General features: G+C 43.5%; 2 protein-coding genes across 2 annotated transcripts; one reads left to right on the top strand and one right to left on the bottom strand.

Annotated features, from left to right (window-relative positions):
• Window positions 1–36: 36 nt before the first annotated feature.
• On the bottom strand, window positions 37–18,456 carry PGM3 (phosphoglucomutase 3). Its single transcript, XM_063124918.1, has 13 exons — window positions 18,376–18,456; window positions 16,716–16,921; window positions 12,417–12,601; window positions 11,015–11,082; window positions 10,471–10,604; window positions 9,112–9,307; window positions 8,262–8,419; window positions 7,276–7,359; window positions 5,905–6,003; window positions 4,215–4,331; window positions 2,305–2,427; window positions 1,244–1,417; window positions 37–242 (listed from the first exon to the last, which is right to left on the bottom strand). The coding sequence occupies exons 2-13, from the start codon at window positions 16,917–16,919 to the stop codon at window positions 150–152; spliced, it is 1,635 nt and encodes a 544-aa protein (XP_062980988.1). The 5' UTR covers window positions 16,920–16,921; window positions 18,376–18,456; the 3' UTR covers window positions 37–149.
• Window positions 18,457–19,883: 1,427 nt separating this feature from the next.
• RWDD2A (RWD domain containing 2A) lies at window positions 19,884–25,980 on the top strand. The gene is given in 3 exon segments (XM_063125465.1): window positions 19,884–19,930; window positions 23,563–23,787; window positions 25,303–25,980. Coding segments are annotated over 2 exon segments (879 nt in total). The 5' UTR covers window positions 19,884–19,930; window positions 23,563–23,586.
• Window positions 25,981–26,945: the final 965 nt, after the last annotated feature.

The raw sequence follows: 26,945 nt of genomic DNA, 5'->3' as shown, positions 1-26,945 counted from the left end.
CCAATGCGACACAAATGACAGGAAACAGCAACCCACTTGTAATGGAGATGATCTCTTTTCAATAGTAAAGGTTTATTTGGCAAAGGTGAAGGAATAGCAACAGCACAAGAAAGGGGGAGAGTTTAAGGGTCAACTTGAAGAACGGCGCTTCATGAAGCAAGAGCCTTGGGTGGTTCTCCAGCTCCCCCTGCTAAATGGTAGACAGCCAAGCTGACTTCATGCGCCAGCTTATCTGCACTCTCCTGGAGACGAGAAGAGGAAGAGTCAGAAATAAGTGACCACTCAGTCATGTTGATTAAGGCAAATGATGCTCAGGACTACATGTGCAAAGAATTGTTTCATCAGTGTAACCCAAAAGGCGCACAACATGCTTACAGTGAATATTTCAGTTTTAAAAATACACCTCCCTTCCACAGTTAAGGAGCCGAATGCTGCTTGTATTCATGCGCTTCCTTCGGGCTATAACAGCAAGTCTAACTAATGACACGTTGGCGGATTTCCTCCTGAAGCACATAGTGGCTTCCAAAGAGCCATGTGTGTCAGGATTCCCAGCCTGCAGCAGTCCTGGTACTCATTAGCTCCCCAGCAGCTGCTGTTTGCATTTAAAGTGCACGTTTTTTTAATGAGGCACTCACACACACATGGCATCCAGTTTGGCCCAGAGACAGACATTTCAGAAATCAAAAAAGGGAGAGGCAGAATTTGCAAGAGAGATTTCTTCTAAGCATCCTTCCTCTGTCCCTCTCCGTTTTGTTTTCCTGATCTATTTTCTGAAGCTTGGAAGGGGAAAAGGACAGGGCATCTTTTCCTCCTACCATCTTCTCTCTCCTTCCTTCCTTTTTCCAGAAAGGGAAAAACAGGGCTGAAAGGGAAAAAACAGGTACCTTCTACACATCCTTTTATCTCCATCTTTCCAAGTCCAAAATCACCCAGAAAGATGAGGAGAGGACAGGGCTGGAGTGTGCACAAACCACAGAATTATCTCCATGCCTCTCTCCTCCAAACAAGAAGCCGGAGGAAAAGGAAAGTCAGTTGGTTATGGGTGGGGGCACAGACAGCCTTCTGGAGGTCAGACTGAGCCTGTCAAGTAGCGGTTGCTGAACCCTTGCCTATGTAAATTGAATAATAGAATTACAAGGTGATACGAACTACCTTAAAGTGGGCAGAAAAAGAATTTACTGTATGCACTCAAGATTTGTCCCAACTGCATTGCACTACACCAAGGAGCTATTTCCGCACTGACCTGGGTGTCGGCTTCAGCGTAGACTCTGACCACATCTTCCGTTCCAGATGGGCGAACGAAAGCTCGAGACGATTTAAACTTCTTGACGAGGTCATCAATTTCCTCCTGCAGCCCGGGGGGCGCAATGGCCCGTCTTTCAGCATCCGTAGTGTCAATGACGCGTCGGTCAGCAACCTACAAGCCCCAAGTCAAAGAAAGCGATACAGTCTGACCTGATAACGCTCTAGTTGGACCTACACATTTTGAAAAAAACAGCAGCCGCAAGAGATGTGATTGATTTTAAGAGGCAGAAGTGGTTTTGCTATCTCATCCTTCCAACAAACCAAAGAACGGGATGAGCAACTGCCTCAAGGGTAACGATCTTGCCAGCATAAGTTTTGGTGCATTGCAAAAAAATAAAAAATAAAAAATTGTAGTAGTGAAATTTGAACTTCCAAAAAACAGATCCCTTTTGCAATATTTTAAAACTACTGCAGTGTCTTGCACTGCAGGAGATGCTCTTGAATACAATGTGTTGTTCCAAAGCAGGGGCAGTGCCAGAAAGCCGATAGGCTATGATTACAGAATACAATAAGATTGTTTTTAATGATACCCTGAGCTAATTAACACAAGCATGGCAACACCGGTACACCCCCGTCCTAGCAGGGACATTCTATGCAGTGGAGTAGTTGACTGCCCTTTTCAAAAACGTACAGCTATCAATAACACTGTCAATGAACACAGATCACAATCAACAACTTGGCACCAAAAGCTAATGCGCCAGCCGGGAAGAGCTGACCACCTAAGGCTACTGTAGACCCAGAAAGCATAAGACCTGGGCTGCCTCAGTCCAGAGTGGATTCTGGCCATCTCACAGCACGGGAAAGTGGGAGCACGCCCCAGGATCACAGCTATGGCCCAGCTAACAAGGAAAATCCACTGGTAAGAAAAGCCTCTTGGGATGTACCACAACACGGTATTGACGTTGCTTCCACAGGCAGGCAAGACACTGGGAGTGAGCCATCCTTGAATGGCCTGTTGCTGTGGCCAACATTTCTGTTGAGTGTTCATTTCCCACTAACCTTCACTTTGAGTTGCCGGTTAGGAAGATCTGTGTACATGGCATCCCACTGCGGTACCGTGAAGTTCTTCAAAGCCAAGATTGCTTCAATCACAAGCATGTCTGAGATAGCATCACCAACAGTCTAGTGTAGGCATAAAAACAGAAAAATAGTATGTAGAGGCAGCCTTAATAACACTTTGATAAGCCGTGTGTAGGCCTACCATCTCCTCTGGGTAACAGATTCTGATTGGGCATAGAGATTAAAAGGACTCAACAAGCCTTTGGCCTGGTTCGCATGTAATGCTAACCCATGTTTTATTTATTTAAAACATATTTTGTTGCCCTACCCAGAGTTTGTCTGACAGATGATCAGACAAAACATGGTTTGTTTTCTCAGTTCCTGAGGTGTTTTGTTGTTTTTACCCACTCCCTTTATGGCACTGCAGTACTGTCATGCTCTTGTATAAGCCGCTGCCTTTGTAGCCTGGGGAAACAGCCCATGATTCTAGGTTGGCACATAATGACAACCATGGTTTAAATAATCCAGAGTTCACAACTGAGAAACAAACCATGGGTTCCAGGCACATCACAACAAACCACAATTCAACAATCTGATTAATTAAACATGGTTTGTTGTTATATGGGAACCAGGCTTTTTTCTGATGCCACAATAAACCATGGCTTATTATGCGGAGAATGAGTTATAGTGATCTTCAGGGCTTGCAGGCTCTTCCAATCCTCTTTCCTCCTCCAGTGTAATGGTCAGGAGATCAGAAGCTTTGGCTTCCATTTCTCGTTAGTCACAGTTTAGCATTTCATGTGAACCCTAAACTGTAGTTAATCCCATCTATATTTTATTTATTTATTTATTTACAACATTCATATACCGCTCCATATCTAAAGAGATTCCAGAGAGGTGAACAATAAAAATAAAGGAATAAAACACCATACTAAAAATGTTATTTTTTAAAATAGTAAAAACAAACAAAAAACATTTGGCCAGTCCAGGAAGGCTTCATGAAATAAAAACTTTTTTAGGAGGCACCGGAAACAACACAGTGTTGGTGCTTGCCTGACCTTCAGAGGTAGGGAGTTCCATAGAAAGGAGGCCACCACACTGAAGGCTCTTCTCCTTGTGGATTCCAATCGGGCCATGGGTCCATGTGGAACCACCAGGATCATGCCCTCAGATGACCGCAGTGACCAGGGAGGTTGATAAGGGAGAAAAGGCATTCTCTCAGGTATCCTGAGAAATACGCTTGTTTCATATCCCATGCTTTGAACTTGGCTTTTTCAAATAACCCCTAGCTACAGTGTGGACAAAACAAGGAGCCATAGTTTGTCAAAAACAGAAGCAAAAGCTTCCAAACTCCTCCACGCAGAATGGGGCGGAAGGGCAGCAAGCCAGCCAGCTGAATACGAAAGCATAGGGTGGATTAAGGCTAATTCATGTTTAAGAAGTAGAGCAGATACAGCAGGCATCCAAGGGCTAAGTGGCCCCTGTACAGAAACAACAATACCCATCAATTAACTGGAGACCAAATGTTCTGCACAGTGCAAGGCTGACTTTGCTAAGAGTAGGCGTTCCGACTAGCCAAACATTGCAATGGCAAAATTGCTTGGTTTGTGTCTGACAAACTGTTTACAACAGACATGAATTCCAAAAGTGAGCTCAGCCTGCAGAACAAACCCGTTCACCCTTTCTTTGCTAAAACGCTCAAAGGGAGGTGAAAGCCTCAAGCAGAACCATGCAAGACAGACAGACTTCAGCCGCTGAGTTCAAACCTTTTCAAGATCTAACCCAGCATGGTTGGGAACAGATGACTAATTTTGGATCTATGCGCTGCACTCCGTTCAACACAAGAGAAGTTCTGTAACCTCTCTGAATACCTTTAAAGGCAAAGTTTAGGGTTACATCAACATTGCTACCTGATTTATCAAGTCAATCGTGTTTTCAAGCATTTTTGCAGCTTCTCTTTTTCGGTTGTCTTTTTCCTCTTCTGCCTGGTATCTAATCTTCTTTTCAGCCACTTTACTAAACAATACCTGGAAGAAAAAATACACACGGCAATCTTAATGGATGAGACGTGATCATTACCTCTGTCATCTCCCAGTTACCCAATAAGAAGGTGCTTCATGGATAGAATGCATTCCTCCCCACACCCACACCCCAATTGTATCACTGTGGCTTTGAAATTGAGGCTGCTGCTACAAAAATCAATAAAAACATACCCAGATTTAACTGTAAACACAATTTTAGATCAACATGGGAAACATAGATCAACAAATGGAAACAAGGGAAGAGGTTGGATCTTGATATAGTCATACTTAAGAGTAGATCCATTAAAATCAATGACTAACTTACTCTAAATAAATGAAATAAATAACAAACACTACTCATTTCAATGGGTCCAACTCCAAATATGACAAAGTTGGGATTCAGCCCGCGGTGCTTTTATTCACACCCCCATGAAAAGGAAAGCACCCTATCCCTAAACAAGCCATTCCCCAAACTGGTGCCCTCCAGATGTTTTGGACAAGAATTTCCATCATCCCTGACCATTGACCATGCCGGCGAGGGTTGATGGAAGTTGGTTCAAATCCTTTGCAGGTCACCAAGTTGGGGAAGGCTGCCCTAAACAATTAAAACTGCAAAGACCAGAACAGAGTTTCAGGTTGTCCAGTTCCCTTTTCCAGGAGCCAGCTCTCTCTGGGAAGGTTGTAACAGAGGAAGACCCTGGCCTTCCTCTAGTCTTTCTCCCTAGGATCTGGTACTCAGAGGTATCCTTGCTCAGAAAAGCGGAGTATTGGTTGTCTATGGAATTTGAACGCCGCCTACCAAAGGCAACATCCTTTCTATTGATTCCATAACCCCTTACCACCAAGTGTAGCAGAAGCCCCTGATTTGGCCAAGGCTATTTCAGCTCACTCTCACCTCCAGTTCACCTCTTGAATTACCAAATAAATTAGAGGCCGAAACTCATTCTAGGACTTTTTCCCAGAATAACTGTGTCAAAGAGTTGTATCAGGCTTATCCTGTGCCATTTTACATCAGGGATGGGTAACATGTGGCCAGATGTTGGTCAACTGCAAGTCCCAACATCCCTAAATATGGACAATGCTGGCTAGGGCTGATGGGAGTTGCAGTCCAACAACATCTGGAGGTCCCTACATTTCCCATCCCTGTGATACATGGAAGCACCTCTTAAAAGTATAAGAGACACAAGGAGAAGCAACCAATAAACATGATCGTGGGTGGGTGGGGGAAATATTCTACCTGTCACATAATGAGTTTTGTTTTGCTCTTGGAGTTTTGAGTTTGGGGGTTAAGTAGATAACAAAAAAGCAGAGGGAGAGAAATCACAAGAGAAATCACATTGCAGGTTGAATCCAGACTTAGTCATACTTAGAGTAGAACCATTGAAATCAATTGGACCAAAGCTAGTCATAGCAGACTTGAGTCTCATTGGTTTCAGTGGGTCTACTCTAAGCCTGACCACATCTGGCACCAATCCTTCATTTATAGTTTTGTGTGAATAGTTTGTTCACACTGTTGTACACCACCCTGGAACCCTGTCAATCAAGGGCAGTGAAGAAATAGTTTCAATTGAGTACTTACTGTGCCATGACCATTTGCTTCAAAATAAACGCCTATGTCAAATTCCTGCGCCTTGTGATGCAAGTGCTTCACTCCAGTTTTGGCACAGTGGACAGGCACCTAGGAGGGGAAAAGCAAGTGGACCATCTTCAGGGAGACCTATGGTGTTGCCCTTAGAAACCAAGGCCGGGGATTAACATGAACACTGTGAGTAAGGAGCCCAGGACTAGTATTAAGTGTGCTATTCCATTCGAGGCAGCTTTTTCTTAATGGGAGGAAGGCTCAATGGGACTGTTCAGACAACTTGCTAAGCCACGGTTAAGCCACTATACCTTTTGCAGCAAATGGTTAGTGAGCATGTTTAAACCATGGCTACGTAGCCACCATGGTTAGGAATAGTTCATACAATGTGCGAAACCACAGTTCACATGACATGCTAAACCATCATGTTTAGCTCAAAATGCTTAACCACCATAACTTACTGTGTTGTCTGAACAGGGTCACTAAGTCAAAGTTCGAGACTCTGGCTGCTTGACCAATGCCAAGAAAGGCACCAAAGTGCCGCCATTGCTCCCAAGAAATACACAGGGAAGAACTCTAGAAAGATGCCCAGCAAACAAGTGTGTTTTTGCAGCAATAAGAGTGATGCTTTGTACTTGGCAAATAAAACCGGACATTACCTCTGTGATGCTTAGCAAAACAGTTCTCCATACTACTACATTGTAGCACAAGCCTGGGCTGTTCCTGATTCTCAGGCTCCCAGGATACTGAGATGCCCCCTCACAGAACATGGCTGCAGGCTATTCAGTGCCAGGCAACCAACTCTTCCCCACCCTTGTACCCAAACTAGACATATTTCATGCCCTACTAGAAAAGGTGTGGGCATCTGGGGTGTCACCACAGCAATATCCATTTGAAAACCAATGGGTTGAATCAAAAGTTGACTTCTGCTCATGTAACAGGACTGGCCTTTGCTCCCAACCCTCTGGAGCAGCCTTGGATGGGGGTCGCAGTGGGAGGGAAAACCATTCTGCCATCCATGTCTGTTCCACTAGCAAAGAGACAGGATTGGATTCAACCCATGATACACAGGGCTGGCAATTTTACAAAACTAACATCCGCAGAATCCAATGCTCTGAAGAGGAGCACCAGAATCAATTATGATTTTAACAATTGGACAACAATGAAATTCAGTAGCCTCTCACCTTCTAAGTAGGATGTAGCACGTAAGTTCTTGGTTACCGAAAGATTCCCTTGCGTTGTATGCGTGTTGCTCTTTGGCTTTCTCCTCCCACCCCAGAATCTTTAGAAGCATTTATGATTAGACTTGAGATAGTTTATAACTGAATTTCAAGCAGGGAAGCAAGTGAGATGGCAGCCTGCAACAGTTACCTTCATGGTTTCTTCTAAATAACGCGTAGAGCTCCCATTGGCGTAGGCTGTTTGTACGACTGCAAATGTTAAGGTTTGACCAGTCTGAAGGAACAGAGGAGAACAGGCTATGAGCTGCAATTGGACCCATTCGTTTTATAAAGCTTTGTGAAATCCATAGTCCTTTCAAAAGTTAAGGACACAGTCATTCACTTCTTAAAAGCAACAAGGATGGCTATAAGCCACGCGCGCAAAACAGAAAAACAAACAAACAAAAGGCAAGATCACGCTCTAGCTACTGAGGATTTAGGACACCTTTTACATCCAGGGTATGCAACCTGGTGTCCTCCTCCATGATCAGAAACGGGGAGAAAAGCACCCAAATCAGGTGAAAAAAGGGGAGAAGCAAATTCTCAGGATGCTGAACTTCTTATTTGTAGGTTGAAGAGCCCAACGCATTTCGGCCTATATCGTTTCAAGGCCTTCTTGAGCGAAGCTGTCTGCAAAAATCTTCTTATCAACAGAAGAAGTCGCTATTAACAATCTGAGAAAACCATTCTGTTGCTAAGAAGATTTTTGCAGACATCTTTGCTCAAGTAGGCTTTGAAACGATATAGGCCGAAACGCGTCGGGCTCTTCAACCTACAAATAAGAAGTTCAGCATCCTGAGAATTTGCTTCTCCCCTTTTCGTTCGTCCTCCTCCATGAGCCTGCTCACTCACCCATATGGAATTCCTCGTTACCTATGGTGACCAGGTGAGTAGTTAAATACAAGAGTGGTTGAGCCCTCTCAATATTTCATGCCAAATTGCTGCAATGCCAGTTTCATTTTAAAGAGGGTGGGGGGAAGCTAAGTATCTCTCCCTAGAGCATTCCATTTGCATGGTTTCTTCTGTATAGAAGGTATCGCAAGGACACATGAATGGGTGTGCTCACAGCAGAACAGGCAAGATTTTAACTGGATCACAAAACAAAATAATATTCTTAACCAAAGGCGTTACAATTACCTTGACCAGAAGTTCTTTAAGGAAAGTGCTAATTAGAGTTGCTATTTTATCGCCATCTAGAAGATGAAAACGGCCAGCAGCATCAATATAGTAGTAAACAATTCGGTCAGCGTCGCCATCAAATGAGCAGCATCGCTCGCCAGGCTTCATTTCTAGACCTAGCAAACATGGTAGCCAAACAGAACTGTTCTTCAGCTAGCTGCAAAAATGTTGGTGCCTTCAACTGAAAGGTTCTGGGTTCTTAATACTTCTGAGATGATGAACCTACAGCTTATAACAGAGCACGGTAGCTAGCTAGAAATGAGCTGTCCATTTCGTCAGGCATCCTCCCAATGCAAGGCACCAATTCTAAGCTTCCCACTTATATTTTAAACATCTACATTTAATCAAGGTGCCAGAATGCCATTGATAAACAGTTGCTCTGATCCTTCTGTGCCAGCTTGTTCAGCTTCCATGCCACCAATGACTCTGTCAAGAGTGTCCCAAGCTAAGTTTGGATTCAGGCATGGAGAAAGCAGCATGAGACAAGTTCCATATTAAGACTGTTTCCCAACATTGATGAGAAGCAACAGAGAGTGAGAATAGATAAAATGGAGGAAGGGATAAAGACTTATTGAGGAAAGAGCTGCAGAGATTGAAAGTAAAGAGAAAGTGCCGACTATATAGCACGCTCATGTCATTAGTGTCTTAACTCTAACACATAATGGCAAGAAAAGAATGATCTCTGGAGGTCTTTGGGGGTTCTTCTTTGGATCTTGTTGACTTCAATTTACCATTGGAGATAACTTAATTTTTTAAAATTTTTGAAAGGATCATCTAAAAAGGCATGCATACGCTTCTCACTACATACCCACAGGAGGCTTTTGATGGACCTTTACAAAATCAGCCCCACACAGGTGATTGAGTTGCCCTTTAGCTCCATTGTTGTCTATGTGCATTACAAGGCACGCCGGAAGGTAGCATTCAATTTCTTTAAGTTTTAGAGCCCCTATGCCATTTGCACAATCTATCTTCAGGCACATATGACCGTCCCTTTGGCTGGTAGCCTATAGAGAAGAAAGCAAAAGGTGTTCCTTAAAAAACAGATTCTAAACGCCAAACCACCTGCCCTCAAGAAACATCGTGTTTTGAAGCAGAGCGCCAAAACACCCATAAACCAAAATGGGGCGGGGGGAGAGGGCAGGGCCCAAACTGGTGTTCAAAGAAACCAAAAGTTACATGTTGTAATATGCCTGGCCCAAGACATTACAACACTTACCATGCAATCCTTTGCATATCTACTGAGAATTAAACCAATGAATTAAATGAAACTCACTCCCAGGTAACTGTACCTAGAATTTAAATTGTAATCTCTCTCAGGAACAAAACCCATCTCACGCTGGCCTGGTTCAGACAACACGCTAAACCATGCTGCTTAAGCAGCATGGTTTAGCGTGTTGTCTGAACCAGGCCATTGGTTTATTCCAATGGCAATAGCTACAGCAGCCACAACACGTAATTTTTTTTCTGAGTGACAGTTTTTCACCTGCCTTTTTCTTTTTCAGAGTAACACTCCTGTTGCTGTTTACTTCTCTTTGAACTGAAAGCAAACAGACCCATGCTTTGGAGTTATGAACTGGTTCCATCATCAGCATGGATGTCATACTAAAAGCTCAATCCTGCTAACCATGTTTATTTCCAAGTCAAGTGCCCCTGATTTCCACAGAATTTACATCCCGCTCTTCTCCAGTAAACCAAGACGGCTTTCAATGGTTCATGTTTGAGTAAGCAGTCAAACATCACAGTGGAGCAGGACAAAGCCGGGTCATTTATAGGACGAGGCATTCAGCATTATCAAAGCTCTGCTACTTGTCCACAAAGAAGTCCCTTCACAGTGTGTTGGCATCCAAATCAAGGCTGCAGCTGTTCTTGATTGATTACATTTATATAGAATCATAGAATAGTAGAGTTGGAAGGAGCTTATAAGGCCATCGAGTCCAACCCCCACCTTTTTTCTTCCTTAAGGGACCCAACTGGAGGTTCATATCTGTAGAGCAAGGACAGGCACCCTGGGGCCCTCCAGATGTCTTGGGCTACAACTCCCATAATCCCCAACCACAGCCCATGCTGTCTGAGTACTGATGGGAGCTGTAGTCTAAAACATCTGGGGGACACCCTACGCCGCCTACCTCTGACTTTAAAGTAATAACAGAAGCTAGTTCTTTTTCACCTGCTTTGTTAGCTCCACAAAGGCCTTGGAGAGTTTTCGATAGTAGCCTTCCACTGTCGCCGTCCCATAGTCGCCATGAGTGTTTCGGCAACAAACCATGTAATGCAGCTGCGGTGTTGTTACTAAGCCATAGTCTAGGGGTTTAAAAAGTCACAATAGTCAAGGATGAATGCTAATCAACTTCAGAGACATATCACAGTGCATTACGTAGGCTCAGCTAAAGGAGACTTTATGAACCAGAGAAGAAAGGGGGGCAAGGGGAAAGAAAAAGACACATGTGCTTTCATGGAAATATAAAACATTGGAAGCTGCCTCATACAGAGCTGGACTTTGGTCCATTTTGCTCAGTATTGTCTACACTGCTCAAGTTTCAGAAAAGACTCTTACCTAGCCCTACCTGGAGATGTTAGGGGCTGAACCTGAGACCTTTTGCATGCAAAGCAGGTGCACTAGCACTGAGCTATGGCCCTCCCCACTGAATTATCACCTACTGTGAATGACCCATGTTTGGATGAGCTACCAATCAGGACAGCAGAAGACATACCATGGTATTGACCTCGGAGGACAGACACACCATCAATTACTGATTGCGAAAGCTTCTTGCTGCTAGGTCTGGATGCAAGACACAGAAATAGGGTTACTTTTAGTTGAAATGCCATGCAAACACACAAGCTTCCTCCAGTTAATTCTTGACACATGCATACAGACAGAACGTATCATCACGCAAGCCACAATCTTCACCCTGCGGAAGCCAGCCAAATGACTTCGAGACCTCCAGAGGGACTGAAAAGCACTTGGCAGCTAGACTCTAGGTACAAGTGAAGAGGCCACTCATATAAAATAAATGAAAGCCTTCCCTGCCAAATGTTACAATATTTGGTTTATATAATGATGATGACTATATCCTACTGTTCTTTTAACATGGAATTCAAGGTGATTTTTATGGGAGTCTCCAGGTCTCCCCCTGAGACAGTGAGCAGAACAACTATGCCTAAACAATACTACTAAAATCCAGACTTCTTCATAAAATGACTATACTATTTCTGCATCCCATAACATGTTGCAGACATGCTTGTAACACAATAACTATTAATCTACTATGTGCTATTTGTGTTTCTGTGCTTCCCAAAGCAGATCTACTCTGTTTACAATTTGAGACACTCCTTCTTGCTCCTTTACCTGATCACATTCCCAATTTTATGGTTCTTTTATGACTTAATGGCACTCTGGTTGTTTTGGTTTACAGCCTCTACTCTTATCTACTATCAGATAAAAGCACCAAATGGTAGTTATTTATTGTTTTGACCTGGGCACCTATGTCTCCATCTGAAGAAGCTCAGAGAAGATCCATGTTTCATTTTTGTTGTAACAAAGCTGTCTACGTAACACCAGCTCTTGAAATCAAAGCATTATATTTTAATCCAGAGTTTACTTGAAAGCATCCAATTATTGAATTTTATAATTTCAAAGTTGGACTCATGACACATATTCTAATAAACCAAGACCATGTCCTATGAAAAAAGTTTGAAGAAGCACAATATGTCCAGTTTTCTGAAGGGATGTTTAAGAGGAAATACCAAAGCCAAATATTGGAAAGGATAGATGGAGCAAATTTATTCTGTCGCTCTAGAGCATCAAACTTGAATCAACGGGTTCATATTAAAAGAAACAGGAAGAACTCCCTGACAGTATGATCTATTTGATGGTAGAAAAGACTTGTTTTCAAAGGAGATGTTTTTTAAAAAGAGGCTGGATGGCCACCTATCAAGGATGCTATATTAGGGGATTTCCTGCACTTGTAAAGGGTTGGATTCAAATACCATATATATATTAGCTATTTCTCTAATGGAAGTGTATTAAAAACCTCCATGAAAAGCCTTCTGGCATCGATAGGTGCTAGCAATGACCTACTCTTCCCCAAGATGTATAGGAGGTTCACTGCTTACCTGGTGTCTCTGCCAATAACAATGAAGGCATCAACCTGAAGGTCCACTGCTTCCTTCTGGCAGATGTCAGTCAGCACACATTGTAACTCATGCTCTTCTGCATTGGCCAAGTGCGTGGCGTGTTCTTCCCAAGCCGGTGCCAACATTTCACCCAAAGGATCGATCAACTTCACACCATTGTCTGCCTTGGGGGGGGGGGGTAGAAGACAATGTATTATCCTAAAGCAAGGAGGGTGAACCTCAGGCATGGGGTCCCAAACTAGCTCTATGGGGGTCCCAATCCCCCCCTCTAGGATACCCCAGAAGGCCACATCCCTCTCCACCCAACCATCAATCATTCAGGGATTTCATGGTTTGGTGCAGTTTTCCTCCCATTTTTTAAAATTGAAATGCCTCCCTTAAAGCTTAGTCGCTGGCAGAAAGAGCTTTAAGCTAAAATCAGCTGGTATTTTTCTCCCAAACCCTTTTGCTTCAGTCCCACCCATCCCTGGCATGCAGTTCTCCAAAATGGAATTCTGCCCTTGGGCTGAAAGACGGTCTGCAACCCTGTCCTAAAAGGTTTGAGCACATTAAACTTCATCTTTTCTGAAGGCTTAAAGCTAAAGGAGCAAGGCAGCACAGCCCACAGAAAGTTGTTGACAATGTACAAACAGTTTAAATGTACAAACACACATTTCCTTGGGAGTAGGCCCCATTGAGCTTAACGGGACTTACTTCTAAGTAAATGTGTAGGTTTGTGTTGTAAGCAGAGGAAAAAACTAGGGTGCAAGGTGAGTAAGCATCCAAGACGAACAAGTGTATAGACACAAGACAACCTGTTGTAAATAATTTCTGCAGACATTGTTACAAGTCAGCATTTAACATTTTAACTGCTTTATAGTAAATATATACACAGGCCTTGCTTGCAATGTGCCCTATAAACTCTGTAGATGTAAAAGTGTTTTATTGTTTATGAATATGCACAGGCTTTGCCTGCAATGTGCTTTTTCAATTATAATGATTTTAGTGCTTTGTTGTCCCATTCATCTATTATTATTATTATTATTTATTTATATAGCACCATCAATGTACATATCTGTTCACATATGTATTGTTACAGACCCCTGAAGAAGGCCTAACACAATGCAAGAGGCCGAAATGCACTGGGCTTGTTAACAATAAAGTTGGCTACAGCATCCTGAGACGTTTCTCCCTTTTTCTTGTTTGTAAGTACAGGAAAGAAACATTTAGCATACACAATACAAAAACATTTCCTGGAGTGAGAACATTTAGGTGCACTTAAGCCCTATTGAAGCCAATGTGGTGTAATTTATTTATTATTATTTATTTATTAATTACATTTCTATACCGCCCAGTAGCCGGAGCTCTCTGGGCGGTTCACAAAAATTAAAAACATTCGAAGTATAAAACAGTATAAAACCATAATATAAAATACAATATAAAAGCTCAACCAGATAAAAACAGCAGCAATGCAAAATTACAAATTTAAAACACCAAGTTAAAATTTATTTATAGACTGTTAAAATGCTGGGAGAATAAAAAGGTCTTCACCTGGCATCTAAAAGCATATAATGTAGGTGCCAAGCGAACCTCCTTAGGGAGATCATTCCACAGCCCGGGTGCCACAGCAGAGAAGGCCCTCCTCCTGGTAGCCACCTACCTCACTTCCTTTGGCAGGGGCTCATGGAGAAGGACCCCAGAGGATGACCTTAGGCTCCGGGCAGGTACATATGGGAGGAGGCGTTCCTTCAGATAACCTGGCCCCAAGCCGTTTAGGGCTTTAAATGTTAATACCAGCACTTTGAATCGGGCCCGGACCTGGACTGGCAGCCAATGAAGCTGGAAAAGGACTGGCGTAATGTGGTCTCGTCAGCCAGTCCCTGTTAGTAAACGTGCTGCCCTGTTTTGTACCAGTTGAAGTTTCCGGACCGTTTTCAAAGGCAGCCCCACGTATAACGCATTGCAGTAATCCAAACGAGAGGTTATCAGAGCATGGATCACTGTAGCTAGGCTATCTCTGTCCAGATAAGGGCGCAGCTGGTATATCAGCCTAAGCTGATAAAAGATGCTCTTTGCCACTGAGTTCACCTGTGCCTCAAGTGACAGTTCTGGATCCAAGAGCACCCCCAAACTACGGACCCGATCCTTTAGGGGGAGTGCAATCCCGTCCAGGACAAGGCAAACATCACCTCGCCGGACAGATGAACCACCCGCTAACAGTACCTCCGTCTTTTCTGGATTGAATTTCAGTTTATTAGCCTCATCCAGTCCATTACCATGCCCAGGCACTGGTTCAGAACAGCCACTGCCTCACCTGGGTTTGATGAAAATGAAAGGTAAAGCTGGGTAGCATATTGATGACACCTCAGTCCACATCTCCGGATAACCTCCCCTAGCGGCTTCATGTATATGTTAAACAGCATAGGGGATAAAATAGAGCCCTGTGGAACCCCATGGCTTAGGAGCCACTGCACAGAGCAATAATCCCCCAGTACCACCTTCTGGAATTGGTCATCCAAGTAGGAGCAGAACCACTGCAATGCAGTACCTCCAACTCCCAGCTCAGACAGCCTATCCAGAAGGATACCATGGTCGATGGTATTGAAAGCTGCCGAGAGGTACAGGAGAACCAGCAGGGTCGCACTCCCCCTGTCTCTCTCCCGACAGAGGTCATCCCACAGGGCGACCAAGGCAGTTTCCGTTCCAAAACCAGGCCTTTAACCCGATTGAAATGGTTCTAGATAATCCGTTTCATTCAAGAGTGCCTAGAGTTGTCCTGCAACCACCCGCTCAAGCACCTTGCCCAGGAAGGGGATATTAGCCACCGACCTGTAGTTGTTAACATCCTCCGGGTCCAGGTTAGGCTTTTTCAGGAGTGGTCTAATTACCGCCTCTTTTAAAGAGGCAGGCACCACTCCCTCTCTCAAGGAGGCATTTACAACCTCCTGGACCCAGCCGGTGATCCCCTCCTTATTTGATGTAATGAGCCACGAGAAGCAAGGGTCAAGCACACAGGTGGTCGACCGGACTTGGCCAAGCACCTTGTCCACATCCTCGGGCCTCAATAACTGAAACTCATCCAATAAAACTGAACTGGACGGCGCTCTGAACGCCTCTACTAGTTGAGCTGCATTAAGCATGGTGTCCAATTCATGACGAATCTGAGCGACTTTATCTTCAAAGTGCCGTGCAAATTTGTCACATTTGTGTAAGCATCTATCTTAAAATTAGGCTGGTTTCAATGAAACCTAAACCTGCCTGGACTGGGCTTTCTAAACAGAAGGTCAATTCAGCAAAAGAACAAATTGTGTAATGAAGGTTGCATAGAACTGGATGCATTCACCACTTAGAAAAGCATTTACAGCTTTGCACTTTCAGTGTATGCCCTGTGCCTATTTAAAGGGAAGATTCAATAACACCCCTGTGCACCAAAGACTCTGCATCTGTGAGTCAGGGGAAGTGGAGGACATTCAACATTATCTGTTGCAATGCCCTTTATATAAATCCCCTAGACTAAAATTTCTGGACTACATTCTTCGCTACCTTTCTAACCGTCCTTCCCTTGAGCAAATTTGTATCTTGCTGGCTGGCAATAATGCATTTATTACTGCTCAGGTTGCAAAATTTGCCTTGGCTGCAAGTAAGTTGAGAGCTAGGCATCAAGACCATTTACAAGTATTGTAATGGGGAGTTGGAGATTTTGCACTTTTAAAATGGGTTGTTCTAGTTCCCCACTGTGGAGCTCTTGATTTATGTAAATGTGACTGTGTGTTTTTATATTCTTGTATTTTTGTTTATCTTTTTATTTTATTTTAAATTCTCTATTTTTATTCCACTTTTAACTTGTATTTTATTTTTCTAACTATGTTAAATTGTGATGGCTTATCGCTTTTAGCAATAAAGATTTGATTAAAGTGAATTGGATCCATTGCTGCCCCTTCATCAGCAGAATGGAAGAGGCAGGTGGAATGGACTTCCCCTCTCCCTCCCACCACACCCAGCAGCCCCCTGCACATTCCTCTGGAGCAGACTATGGGGGCATACAAGGGGCTGCAGGGGAAGGATAGCAAGGGGAAGTCCTATTGCATGACATTAGTTTTAACCCATACTTTCCTACTTAGGAGGCATTGATGTCAAAGGCTTCAAGTATAAACTACTAACAGAGAGCCAAATGGGTTCCTTTCAATTCTGTGATCCTAAAACCATACAGCTAACATTCGACTTAGAGCTCCCATAGGGTCCCCTCTGCATTTGTAACGCAACACTTTTTTCTCTTATCTGAAATGCTCATCCTCTTACTTCAGGATTGTGAGAGGCTGTAACCATAACGCCAATGGTGGATTTTGTCTGCTTGGACCTCAACACAGCTAGCAAGCCCATCCGAAACATTGTGTGATCAAGGTTTTCTGCCCTGGTGCGGAATCCAGCTGTCCCATACTGAAGAGAAAGTCCTGGAGGCTTGGTGTGAAGTTTTGAGTACTTTGTAACTGCTTCAAAATCCATTTCTGAAAGAGGTAAGATAAAGTGATACAACTGCTACTACTGTTCGCATTAGAAATGAGCAGCATATTGCAAATGACAGTTATGCCCAAAAATGGGGAAGGGGGGGGGAAGAGAAACAGTAGTTATTTTGCACCAGAACTGGGTTTTTTTTAATTATACAGAAAGCAAGGGAGTTTTAAAATATTTTTTTTAGCAAGACAATAATTTGTTTACCCAAAAACAAGAATACAGCAGGACTCTCTGCATTCACACTTCCATTTTTACACACCTAAATGTACCCGACTGTTGTCCAACAACCAATATATTGTTTTCGGCCTTAGCTAGACCTAAGGTTTATCCCAGGATCATCCCGGGATCATCCCTGTTCATGTAAATGACACACAGGGGATCCCGGAAGCAGGCAGGGACGACCCGGGGATAAACCTTTGGTCTAGTTAGGCCTTCCTCACACTTGGAAAGTGTATTTGTTTTCATTGTCTGGGTGTTTTGTAGTACTGATTACATAACTGCATGTCATTGTAAATTCTTATTGTAAATTGCCCTGGGGTATATTTACATTAAGGGGTATTTACAAATGCCTCAAATAAATAACTTGTACAGCTGTGACAATTCTTTTGACGCTGAAATGCTCATCCATTTTCACGAGATTTGCCTTGAAAGTACATTTTTATGCTAAGCCATAATGAGTACTGCAATATAAAAGAAAATCAATGCAAATATTTGGCTAGCTGGTTTTGGGGTTTGTTTGTTTTTACTATTGTGTTACATTTTATCTCAACCTTCCTTCAAAAAGCTTCCTCCCCCCCCCTTTTTTTTTTAATCCTCACACCAACCAAGGTCATTCAGCAAGCTTCAGAGCTGAGCGAAAGGTTTGAACTCTTAATCTACCTAGTCAGAGTCCAACTCTTTTAAGCACTGTGCCATGCGTGTTGGGTCAGGATGCTACAGAAGCCCTTTAAGGGGAGGGCGCAGCAACAGGCACAGGACGAGGCGTTACAACTGTTACCGGACTCTGTATCCTCAGTCTCCTCTCCTGCATACGCCAATCTTAGGCTAAACTATGTAATGAACCGGGCAAAAGAAACTGCAACCCAGAAATCTAAGCAGTCTTCACTTCTATCTACACTACTGCTTTTAAAGCGCTTTGAAAACGTTTTGAAACCTGTATATGCAGTGTGTCCTGGACTCCAACAGTTGTCAAAACTGTTATAAAGCGCTTTAAAGCAGTAGTGTAGATTCCCCGGAGTTTGCCAGGAGACGCAGCCTGCCAAGAAATCCCCGCCTCTCCTCACAACCCTCGATTGAAGAAAAAGCACCCCGCCGCTGCCAAGGGCACCGGGTGCTCACGTCCCTCTACGGGAGGAAAGCATCACATCTTCCGCTTCGTGGACGAGCCAGCCAGAACAAACAAACCCCAAACCACAGGACCGACGCCCGCACTCGTCCCCCCGCCTACCTGCTGCAACCCCACCCTGGAGCTCCGCCGGCGGACGCGGCTGCCTCTCGCCAAAGCTCCCAACGCGCCCGTCTTCCGGGGTCTGCGGGACCAGCCTCGTCCAGCCGCGCGCGCTCCGCCTCTTACTTGCCCAGCCGCACCAATCAGAGCGCCGATAGTCCGGGGGGGAGGATGGAACGTTGGGCGTTCCGGCGTTCCACGCAGGCAGCCCGTTCACCGGGTGGAGCTTTCCTCTTGCTTTCCCAGGAAGGGCGCGTGGACGCCTTGGGTGCTCCCCGGCTCTCGCTCGCTTGGTCTGCGGACGCTCGCGCGTGCAGCTGTGCCGTCCCCTCGTCAACACCTTCGTTCGCAGGTCATCGTTTCCTTGGGAATAGTGGGGCTTATTGTTGATTAACCGATGGGGCTCAGGGGGCAGCCTGGTGCAGGGTGCAAGCCGTAGACATGTCTTCTCAGAAGCAGGCCCGAGTTAAATGGGACTTACTCTCACGAAAGAGTGTATCGGATTGCAGCTTTGAGCGGAGAAAGTGGGCTGGTCTCTCGCTGCCCGCCTCTGCTTAGAGCTCAAAATGGTTTCGTGATCGTCACACGTAACTTCCCAGCTTGCAGAGAAAAGCCTCTCTCCCTCCTACACACAGACATGGTTGTTATTAGGTTAGATTGCCCCAAATGGAAACTCAGCTACACCATCGAAGGAAACATGCCTTTGATTACCGGAGGAGGGTAGTGTTTAATGGGCTGGTTGTTACTTTCTCAATCGCAGGTGTCTTCTTGAAACACCCGCGTTCGAGCTCAGGAAACAGCATTGCACTAAATAGACAGTCCAATCCTAAACATGTCATGCTCTCGGTGTTCAATGGGGCTTCCTCCTCTTTTGAGGATTATTGCAGCCTGAAAGCAAGTCCCTTTAAACCAACGGATCTTACTCCCAAACAAATTGGGAGTTGTTTTTATATTGTTGTTTATATGTTTCTGATGATTCTTAATTTTGTAAATAAAATAAATAAATTTAGAAACATTAGGGTACAATCCTATGCGCATTTGGACAGAAAAAAGTCCTACAATTCCCAGGATCCCCCTGCCGGCAAGGGACTTGTGGGGGGGGGGGATCTGTCTAAGCATGCAAAAGATTGTACCTTTTGGGGTGACAAGCGGATTAAGATGCAATTTGACCGCAGGCGACGTGGAGTCTTCTGAGCAGAGCTCGGTTAAAATTGCCATCTTTTTCCTTAGGATGAGCGCCCCCTGCTGTGTCATTTCTTAAGCGACAGCCAAAACAACAACAACACTTCTTAGGTTTAATGGCAAAATTAGGCCAGAGCGGGCAAAGGCCCTGTTAGCGCCACCTTCTGGCCTAATTTTTATTCTTAGTTATAGTGGATCACTATATTTAAAAACAAAAAAACCTTCCCCCTTCACCATGTATGCTTAGACTGGTGTGGTCGCGTCATCAATGCAACCCTGTTTGATCACGTGGCTCTCCACGCGCTGAGGCGGACGTTCAATACGTTGGTGTTTACGTGTACAAGGTAGAGCGCACGCGCAAGACTCCTGCGAGGTACGTTGGACGGGGACGTACGGGACACCCCGATATAGGGTCCCAATCACGTTTCGATCTGCTTCTCTCGCCCCAGAAGGGACAAGCCGCCCTGCACCCTCGCCTCCGGTCGCGTGTGGAGTTCTTTAAAGAGCTGATTGGGTGGAGGCGGGCGCGGGCGCTCGAGTGACGGGCTGACAGATCGTGCTGTGCTGAGGGCGGGGCGAGACGGGGCGCCGAGAGTTTTGCCACGAGGAACTGATGTCCGATCAGCTACTGGAGCCGCTACTCCTCCAGTCACTGCGGCACAACAGGCTGCCTGCTGGGGGTAGGGGGACATTGGCTCGCACGTCCTGAGCAACGGCAGGCCTTTTAGTACGCCGTCCCCAACCTAAAATTTGAAGCCGGGCCCGATAGTCGCCCTCATATATACACTGCTAGTTCACACGTGCATGAATTGATTTCAGTACACGGGATTGCTGTCTGAATTGAGGGGGCTTCATAACACACATAAATCCCCTCACGCTTTGAAAGAGCTCAGGACAGCAGCCATAACCCCAGACTATACACGCCGTGTACAGTCGTGGAGGGGAGGCTGTTCCTCCCAGCTCTATATGTATTTTTCCAATCTGTGGGTGATTGGCCGAACCCTTTGACGGGCAGCTCAAGGGTATGAACTGACTCCTCTAAAAAGGCCATATGAATGCTCTTATCTGTGGCTGTGGTAATACTTTCACACGTGGAAGTTCTCACCAAAGCCCTATTTGGGCGAGCCCTGGCATGGTTACGATTGCAGGAGGGAAGAGAGCAGGGCCAATGCCTTCTGTGCTTTGGAGGGGAAGGTCTCAAGCAAGGAGCCACATGGGAGCGCCCTGTGTGATCAAGGACCCTGAGCATGCTGAGCTTTAAATCACTTGGAGAGCCGCACTCATAGAGTGGGCTCCCTGTCTCAGACCTTCCTTCTCCAACACTTGCAGGACACTGCGACTGGGTGAGAGGGAGGTAGTCGAATCTCCCTGCTACGAACCCCCTTCTCGAGCATGAAGGTGAATGTCTTAAGAAAGTTTACATGTTGCAGCCATCCACTGAAGAACATTTTGTTTAAACTCATTTTTGTGAGCTAACTTGGGAGGGCTTTGCCCTGAAAGGTGACACATACATTCCTTAAGCAAACCTGCATCTGTAAACTGGTACCCTCCAGATGTGTTTGGACTAAAATTTCCATCATTCCCAGCCCACATGGCTGTTCCCACCCAACATGAGTTTACGATTTATTTTGTGAACCATCCAAAGAACTTTGGCTGTTGGACAGTATAGAAATGTAATAAGCACATATACATCTGGAGAACACCAGGTAGGGAAAGGCTGCTTCATAAGGGTTTTGTTTTGTTTCAAAAGCGTTCTCTGGATGAAAACTTCGTCATGTTTCATCACTCATGTTCATAGGACTAAATGGGTGTCCTTTTAAGTTGTGACAGCCAGAACAGTATGTTGACCGGTGTTTAAGAACTCACTGTTCTCCTAATAATTCCAATACCAGAGTGGATGATGGTGAGGATGTTGAATGGAATCCAGCTTGGAGAAATACGTAATAAGGCTCAAATGTTAAGTTTACTGTACGAAGACTAAATATTTTAACAAATTAGAACTAATGAACGATGGATTCTGGAGAAAACCTGCAAGATCAAGGATGGCTACGAAGGAAAGAGACCAACACCGTTCACAGTGCCACATTTCTACAGTTCAGTGTTGACTATTCAGATTGCTACTCTGGAAGAGTAACCACATGAGATTCAGACAAGAGTCATTGACAGCCAGCTGAGACATAACATAATCCCTAATCATTACTATTAGGCACCAGGCAGAAGCATTTGTTTTCCCAGGCTTTCAAGAAGTGTTTACATTAACATTTTTTCACTTAGATCTTATTGTCTGGACGAAAGGACTGGTGCCATTTTAGTTTGTTTGTGCTTGTATGTTTGTTTGCTTGTTTGTTTCTTATTAGTTAGCTACCATGAGATTATACATTTATGTTGAATGTGCTGGATGTAAATAAATATAATCCTGGCTTCACCATTTACTTCAAGGATTTTGTGTAAGGTAAGGAATAACGAGAGTATTCCTATATATGTTTAGACAGGAAAAAAAAGTTGTACAACCCCCAGCCAGCCATACTATTTGGGGCATGTTGGGAGTTGTAGGACTCTTTTCTGTCTAAACATGCATTGTGCCTTAAGGATTCATTTGTGCGGATTTTTGGTAACCTACTTTGAGAGTCTCTTGGGATTATAAAGCAGGATATAAATACCTAAATAATGTCCTTTTAGTGTGATTTAGAAAGGAGGAAGAAAGAGACTATGGGTCTTTTAGTTTCAAAGCATACAAACATCCTCATGAGGATCCCCCAAAATTGTAGTACTAGACATCGTACAATGTTACTCATCCAGCAAATACATCAGCAGTATATCAGCTGGCTTGATATGAGCCTGGAAGCAGTACAAACATAATGGGACAAAACAGCAGATGAAACAGCTCTATGGTATTATTGTATATGAGGTCTAAGAGAGATGTAATCATTGCCTTGAACTTTGTGAGCTTTTGTAGGGCTTCTGTTGGCTACAAGTAGAGACAGTGCTAAGTTAGATTGGCCTTTAGCCAGCTACAGAACGGCAATTTTTAAATATTTAAATTTTAATTAGAGCTGCCACAGAAAACATGATGTAGAAAAGTCATGACTCTTAGATTTTTCTGAACAATTGCTCCATCGGCATTCATGTGCCACTTTGGAATATCACTCAGCTTCAGCCACTGTGTGATGATATTGCATCACAAGTCACTGAGTGGAATTTACAAATGAAACTGGAGAGTCTTACCATAACCACCACATGACAAAATTGTGTTGAACTTCACTGCACAGTTAGGCCATCATGGATCTTTCATAGTTTGCATTGGATTTCCAGAACCTTCTGAGGATGTTTCAGGCAAGGTAGTAGGACTCAGTGGATGGAACTCATTCAGCTTTGTGAAGGGAAGTCTCCCCATGCTGGCAGTTGCTAGGTGCTAGACAGCAACGGCCATTAGCTGCCAGGCAAGAGCAATCTAGTGAGAAGGTGCGGAAAGTATTAAACTAAACTGCCTTCAGTACAATGTTGCATACAATTTTGTTGTGTTATCGGTGCAAACAGATTTCCTCAGAGACTGCATGGATATGATTTTCACTGTGGGAACTAGCCCTTAAATCTTCATCCATGTTTTCAATTTTAGAACCAGTGCAAAGCTGAATGCATGAATCAATAATAGTAGCACAAGGCCCTTAGTTGTTTCCACATGTTTATCTTGCTTGGATTTTTCTATCTACTGTGATTCAGTTCATGTGTTTCTTAATGTTAGATTTGGACACATCTATAGATGGCCTTGATTTTACTCATGTAAGTCTCTTTGAACTCCTTAGACCCTAAGATTTAAATCTATTTGAGTATTATAAACTTCTTTTTTATCACAGAAAAAAAAAGGTAAAGGAGTGTTTCATTTGATCAAAAAGATTTCATTCTGCCTAGTCAGATTTTATCAATAACTTCACAGTCTGTTTTTGAGTGAGGGGAGAATATTGCTAGGCATAAGAACAATACTGATGTTATTTCTCCTATCTCCAGGTGGCTGGCTTCACATCTGCAACAATGTCCAGCATCATAAAAGAAAATATTCAGCTTCAAATGGCAGAATTAGAAATGCTTTTTTCTATGTTTCCGAATAAAGGAGAAATGACTCTTCAAGATGAAAATACTTTCTTTAATGTTCAGACGTATTTGAACAATGCAAGTGAAATTATTCCACATAAAATTGAATTCTCAGTTGCTGTTACTATTGATGAACCAAAGGTGAGACCATTTGTTTTCTGTTCAGAAGTTTTACTTTATTTTCATTTGAAGAACTCTTAATATTTTAACTTGACATTGTTTGTGAAACCATGACTACCTCATTGAAACATTAACTTGAGCCAATATAATATATTGTTCATTCACATTTGGGCATGTCGTCAGTCATTCATACTTTAGTAACTTCCTGATTAGATTACTATAATACGTTATATGTGGGCCTATCCCTGAAGTCAATCTGGAAACTTAAATTGTTAAGAATTTCCAGAAGGGTTGCTGTGTTAGTCTTAGGTGCCGCAATGCTTTGTTTTTGCTACAACAGACAAATTTATTATGGCATAAACTTTTGTGGACTGGAGTCCACTTTCAGACTGTAGCTGCCAGCAAATCAGACCATGTTACACAATTCCTTTATCAGATTCACTGGATGCCAGTTTATTTCCAGGTTCAGTTTAAGGAACTGGTTTTGACCTTTAAAGCTCTAAATGGCCAGAGACCAGACTGTCTCAGGAGTCTCTCCCATATGAGCCTGCCTGAGAATATTCCATTTCTGAGGTCCTTTTCCTTATCTCCGGCATTAAGATGTGCTGTGCATTGCTATAAGAAAAGGGCCTTATTAACTCTGGCATTCAGAACCTAGAGCAGCCTCTCTAGAGGTATGTTCCTGGCCCGGTCACAGCTTGCTTTTAGAAAGACAGTGAACACTGCCATTCCGACAGGCATTTTGAGAATATTGTTCTATGTAGTTGGCTTTTATGGGTAACTGCTGCTGCTTTAAAATGGTACTTAAGATTGTAATTACTGGTTGTTTTCTGTGTTGCAGCTTTGTGAGCCATCTTGTTTATATTTTATATAGAAAGGCAGAATAAACTCACAATAAGAATAACATTAGCATTGCTTATTAGCCCATGATCATAACAAACAGATCATGAAGCTGTGAAGATAATCTGTATACAGAAACAAGGTGCCATTTGCCCATTCTGGAAGGGCACAGGAGGAAAATCCCACCCCAACCAGCAGCTCAGCTTGTGTAGACAGTTCTCCCCCAAATTCTGAGATGTGGAAGTACCACAGGATGTTACCAAATGTGGAGTTTTCACTTTCATCTTTATTGTAAGGACTTGGTACAGATGTCTATGAGCACTACTCTTGTGGATCCCTATATCAGGGAATCTACCTAGAATTAAGGACCTATTCAAAGGCAGCTATGGCCTTCATGCAGGCATGTCAGCCATTGTAGACAGGTATGTGTGCAAGTGAGGTAATATACTGGCACATACAGGTTTTCCCAGTTGTGAGGTATGTTTTGGACCCTGTGCAACTACTAGTAGTTCACACAGTACAATGCAGATGTGCAAGGTGATTGCGTGGAAGCCATAGTTAACTTTATGAAATGGTTCTAGCTTTCACTGAAATTAAGTTCCAGGTAATAAATTTAGAACTGGGTTCCCTTCATTCATTTGGTGTAAATCACCTAGCTACCAAATATTGAATTGCTCTGTCTCACTTTATTTTTAGGTAAGAATAAATTTGCAGGTAGCTTTGCCTCATGACTACCCCCATGTGCCACCAGAGCTTTTTGCAAGATCAGATGCTCTAGAGAGGCAGCAACAACTGCAGCTCAACAAGGATATTACTTCTTATATTGCATCTTTGGAGTCTGGGGAACTTTGCATATTGGCAGCTATGCAGTGGTTACGAGACAACGGCATGGCGTATTTGCAAAACAGAAAAGTCCATTGTGAAAGAGTGCCAAATGAAAAAGTACTTAAGATATTATTTAACCGGATGTGGATTTACAGCCACCACATATATAGATAAGAACTAAGGAAAAAGATATTTGATGGTGCAAAGAAATTAAATCTGACTGGCTTCTGCCTAACTGGGAAGCCTGGGATCATTTGTGTGGAGGGCGTCAAAGAAAACTGTGAAGAGTTTTGGCATGTTGTTAGATATCCCAACTGGAAACACATTTCCTGCAAACATGTTGAGAGTGTTGAGACTGAGGGAAATGGGGATCACCTACGTCTCTTTCATACTTTTGAAGATTTACAGTTTCAAGCCCACGGTGATTATGGACTGAGGAATGACTATCACATGGACCTTGGCCAGTTCCTAGAATTCCTGAAGGCGCATCAAAGTGAACATATATTTCAGATCTTGTTTGGTATTGAATGCAAATGTTCTGACAAATAACAAGCAAGTTAAATTCTTAGTTTTCCTGTCTGCTAATAGTAACTAAACATTAATCTACCACAATAAAACTGAGGTATGGATATAGTAAATGTGACAAGTAACTTAAAAGGCCATGCACAGAATCTTTGCTTAGTAGAACAATTTGTATATTAAAGTTTATCGTATATCGAAGTTGTAGGGAAAACTTTCAAATTGTGTCTGATGGGAAACTTTCAAATTGTGTCTGATGGGAAACTGATTTATATTGAGTCAGACCAATAGTGCACCTAAATTCAATAGTGACATGCAGCTCCCCTTAAACCAAGCTGTCAAGCATTTTAAGCACCGTTAACTGAAGATTCAAGCTGTAGCTCCGCAAGTTCACAGGTCCTCAAAGCAAAGGTTTTCATTTTCTTAGCCCCAAATTGTAGAAAGGTTCTATTTTAGAAGATGCATGAGCACCTCTTTTGGATGTTAGGCTGTGCTCAGATGGTACAACCACAAGGCAAAGGCAGAGTCCTTAAACTAAGGAGGGCCCAGGCTTCTTAAGGCTAGAGGAATTAAAACTTTGAATTGTGTCCAGAAATCTACGTGGAGCATAAGTAATATGCGGGCTGACAAAATAAAACTGTGTTTGCTAACAAGGGGAGCACCAAAGTGGAGGGCAGAGTGGGATACAGTTATGCTTGGCTGTATAGGGGAGAAGCACTTTTGCAGTCTTATTCAAGAGCAGAAGACACCGAGCCAAACAACAACAACGCTTTATGAGCTCATCCCCAGGTTCCTAAGGAGGGGAGGGAGTTTCCTTTATTACCTGGCAATCAGTGTGGATCAAGGATGCTTCCTTTGCTAGTGAACACCTTTTTAAAAAAACAGTTGTTTCATGTTACTCTAAAGTAAGCTCTGTTGCTAGCTGTCATACCTCCATGAAGGTTACAGAGCAGTGAATGTGTCCCATTGAAGGATTGCAAAAATTATGCAAAATT

Source organism: Elgaria multicarinata, chromosome 4 (genome assembly GCF_023053635.1).
Source record: "Elgaria multicarinata webbii isolate HBS135686 ecotype San Diego chromosome 4, rElgMul1.1.pri, whole genome shotgun sequence".
NCBI classification, from domain to species: Eukaryota; Metazoa; Chordata; class Lepidosauria; order Squamata; family Anguidae; genus Elgaria; species Elgaria multicarinata.
Note: the sequence above shows the minus strand (reverse complement) of the source record. Positions and strands in the feature narration are given on the sequence as shown.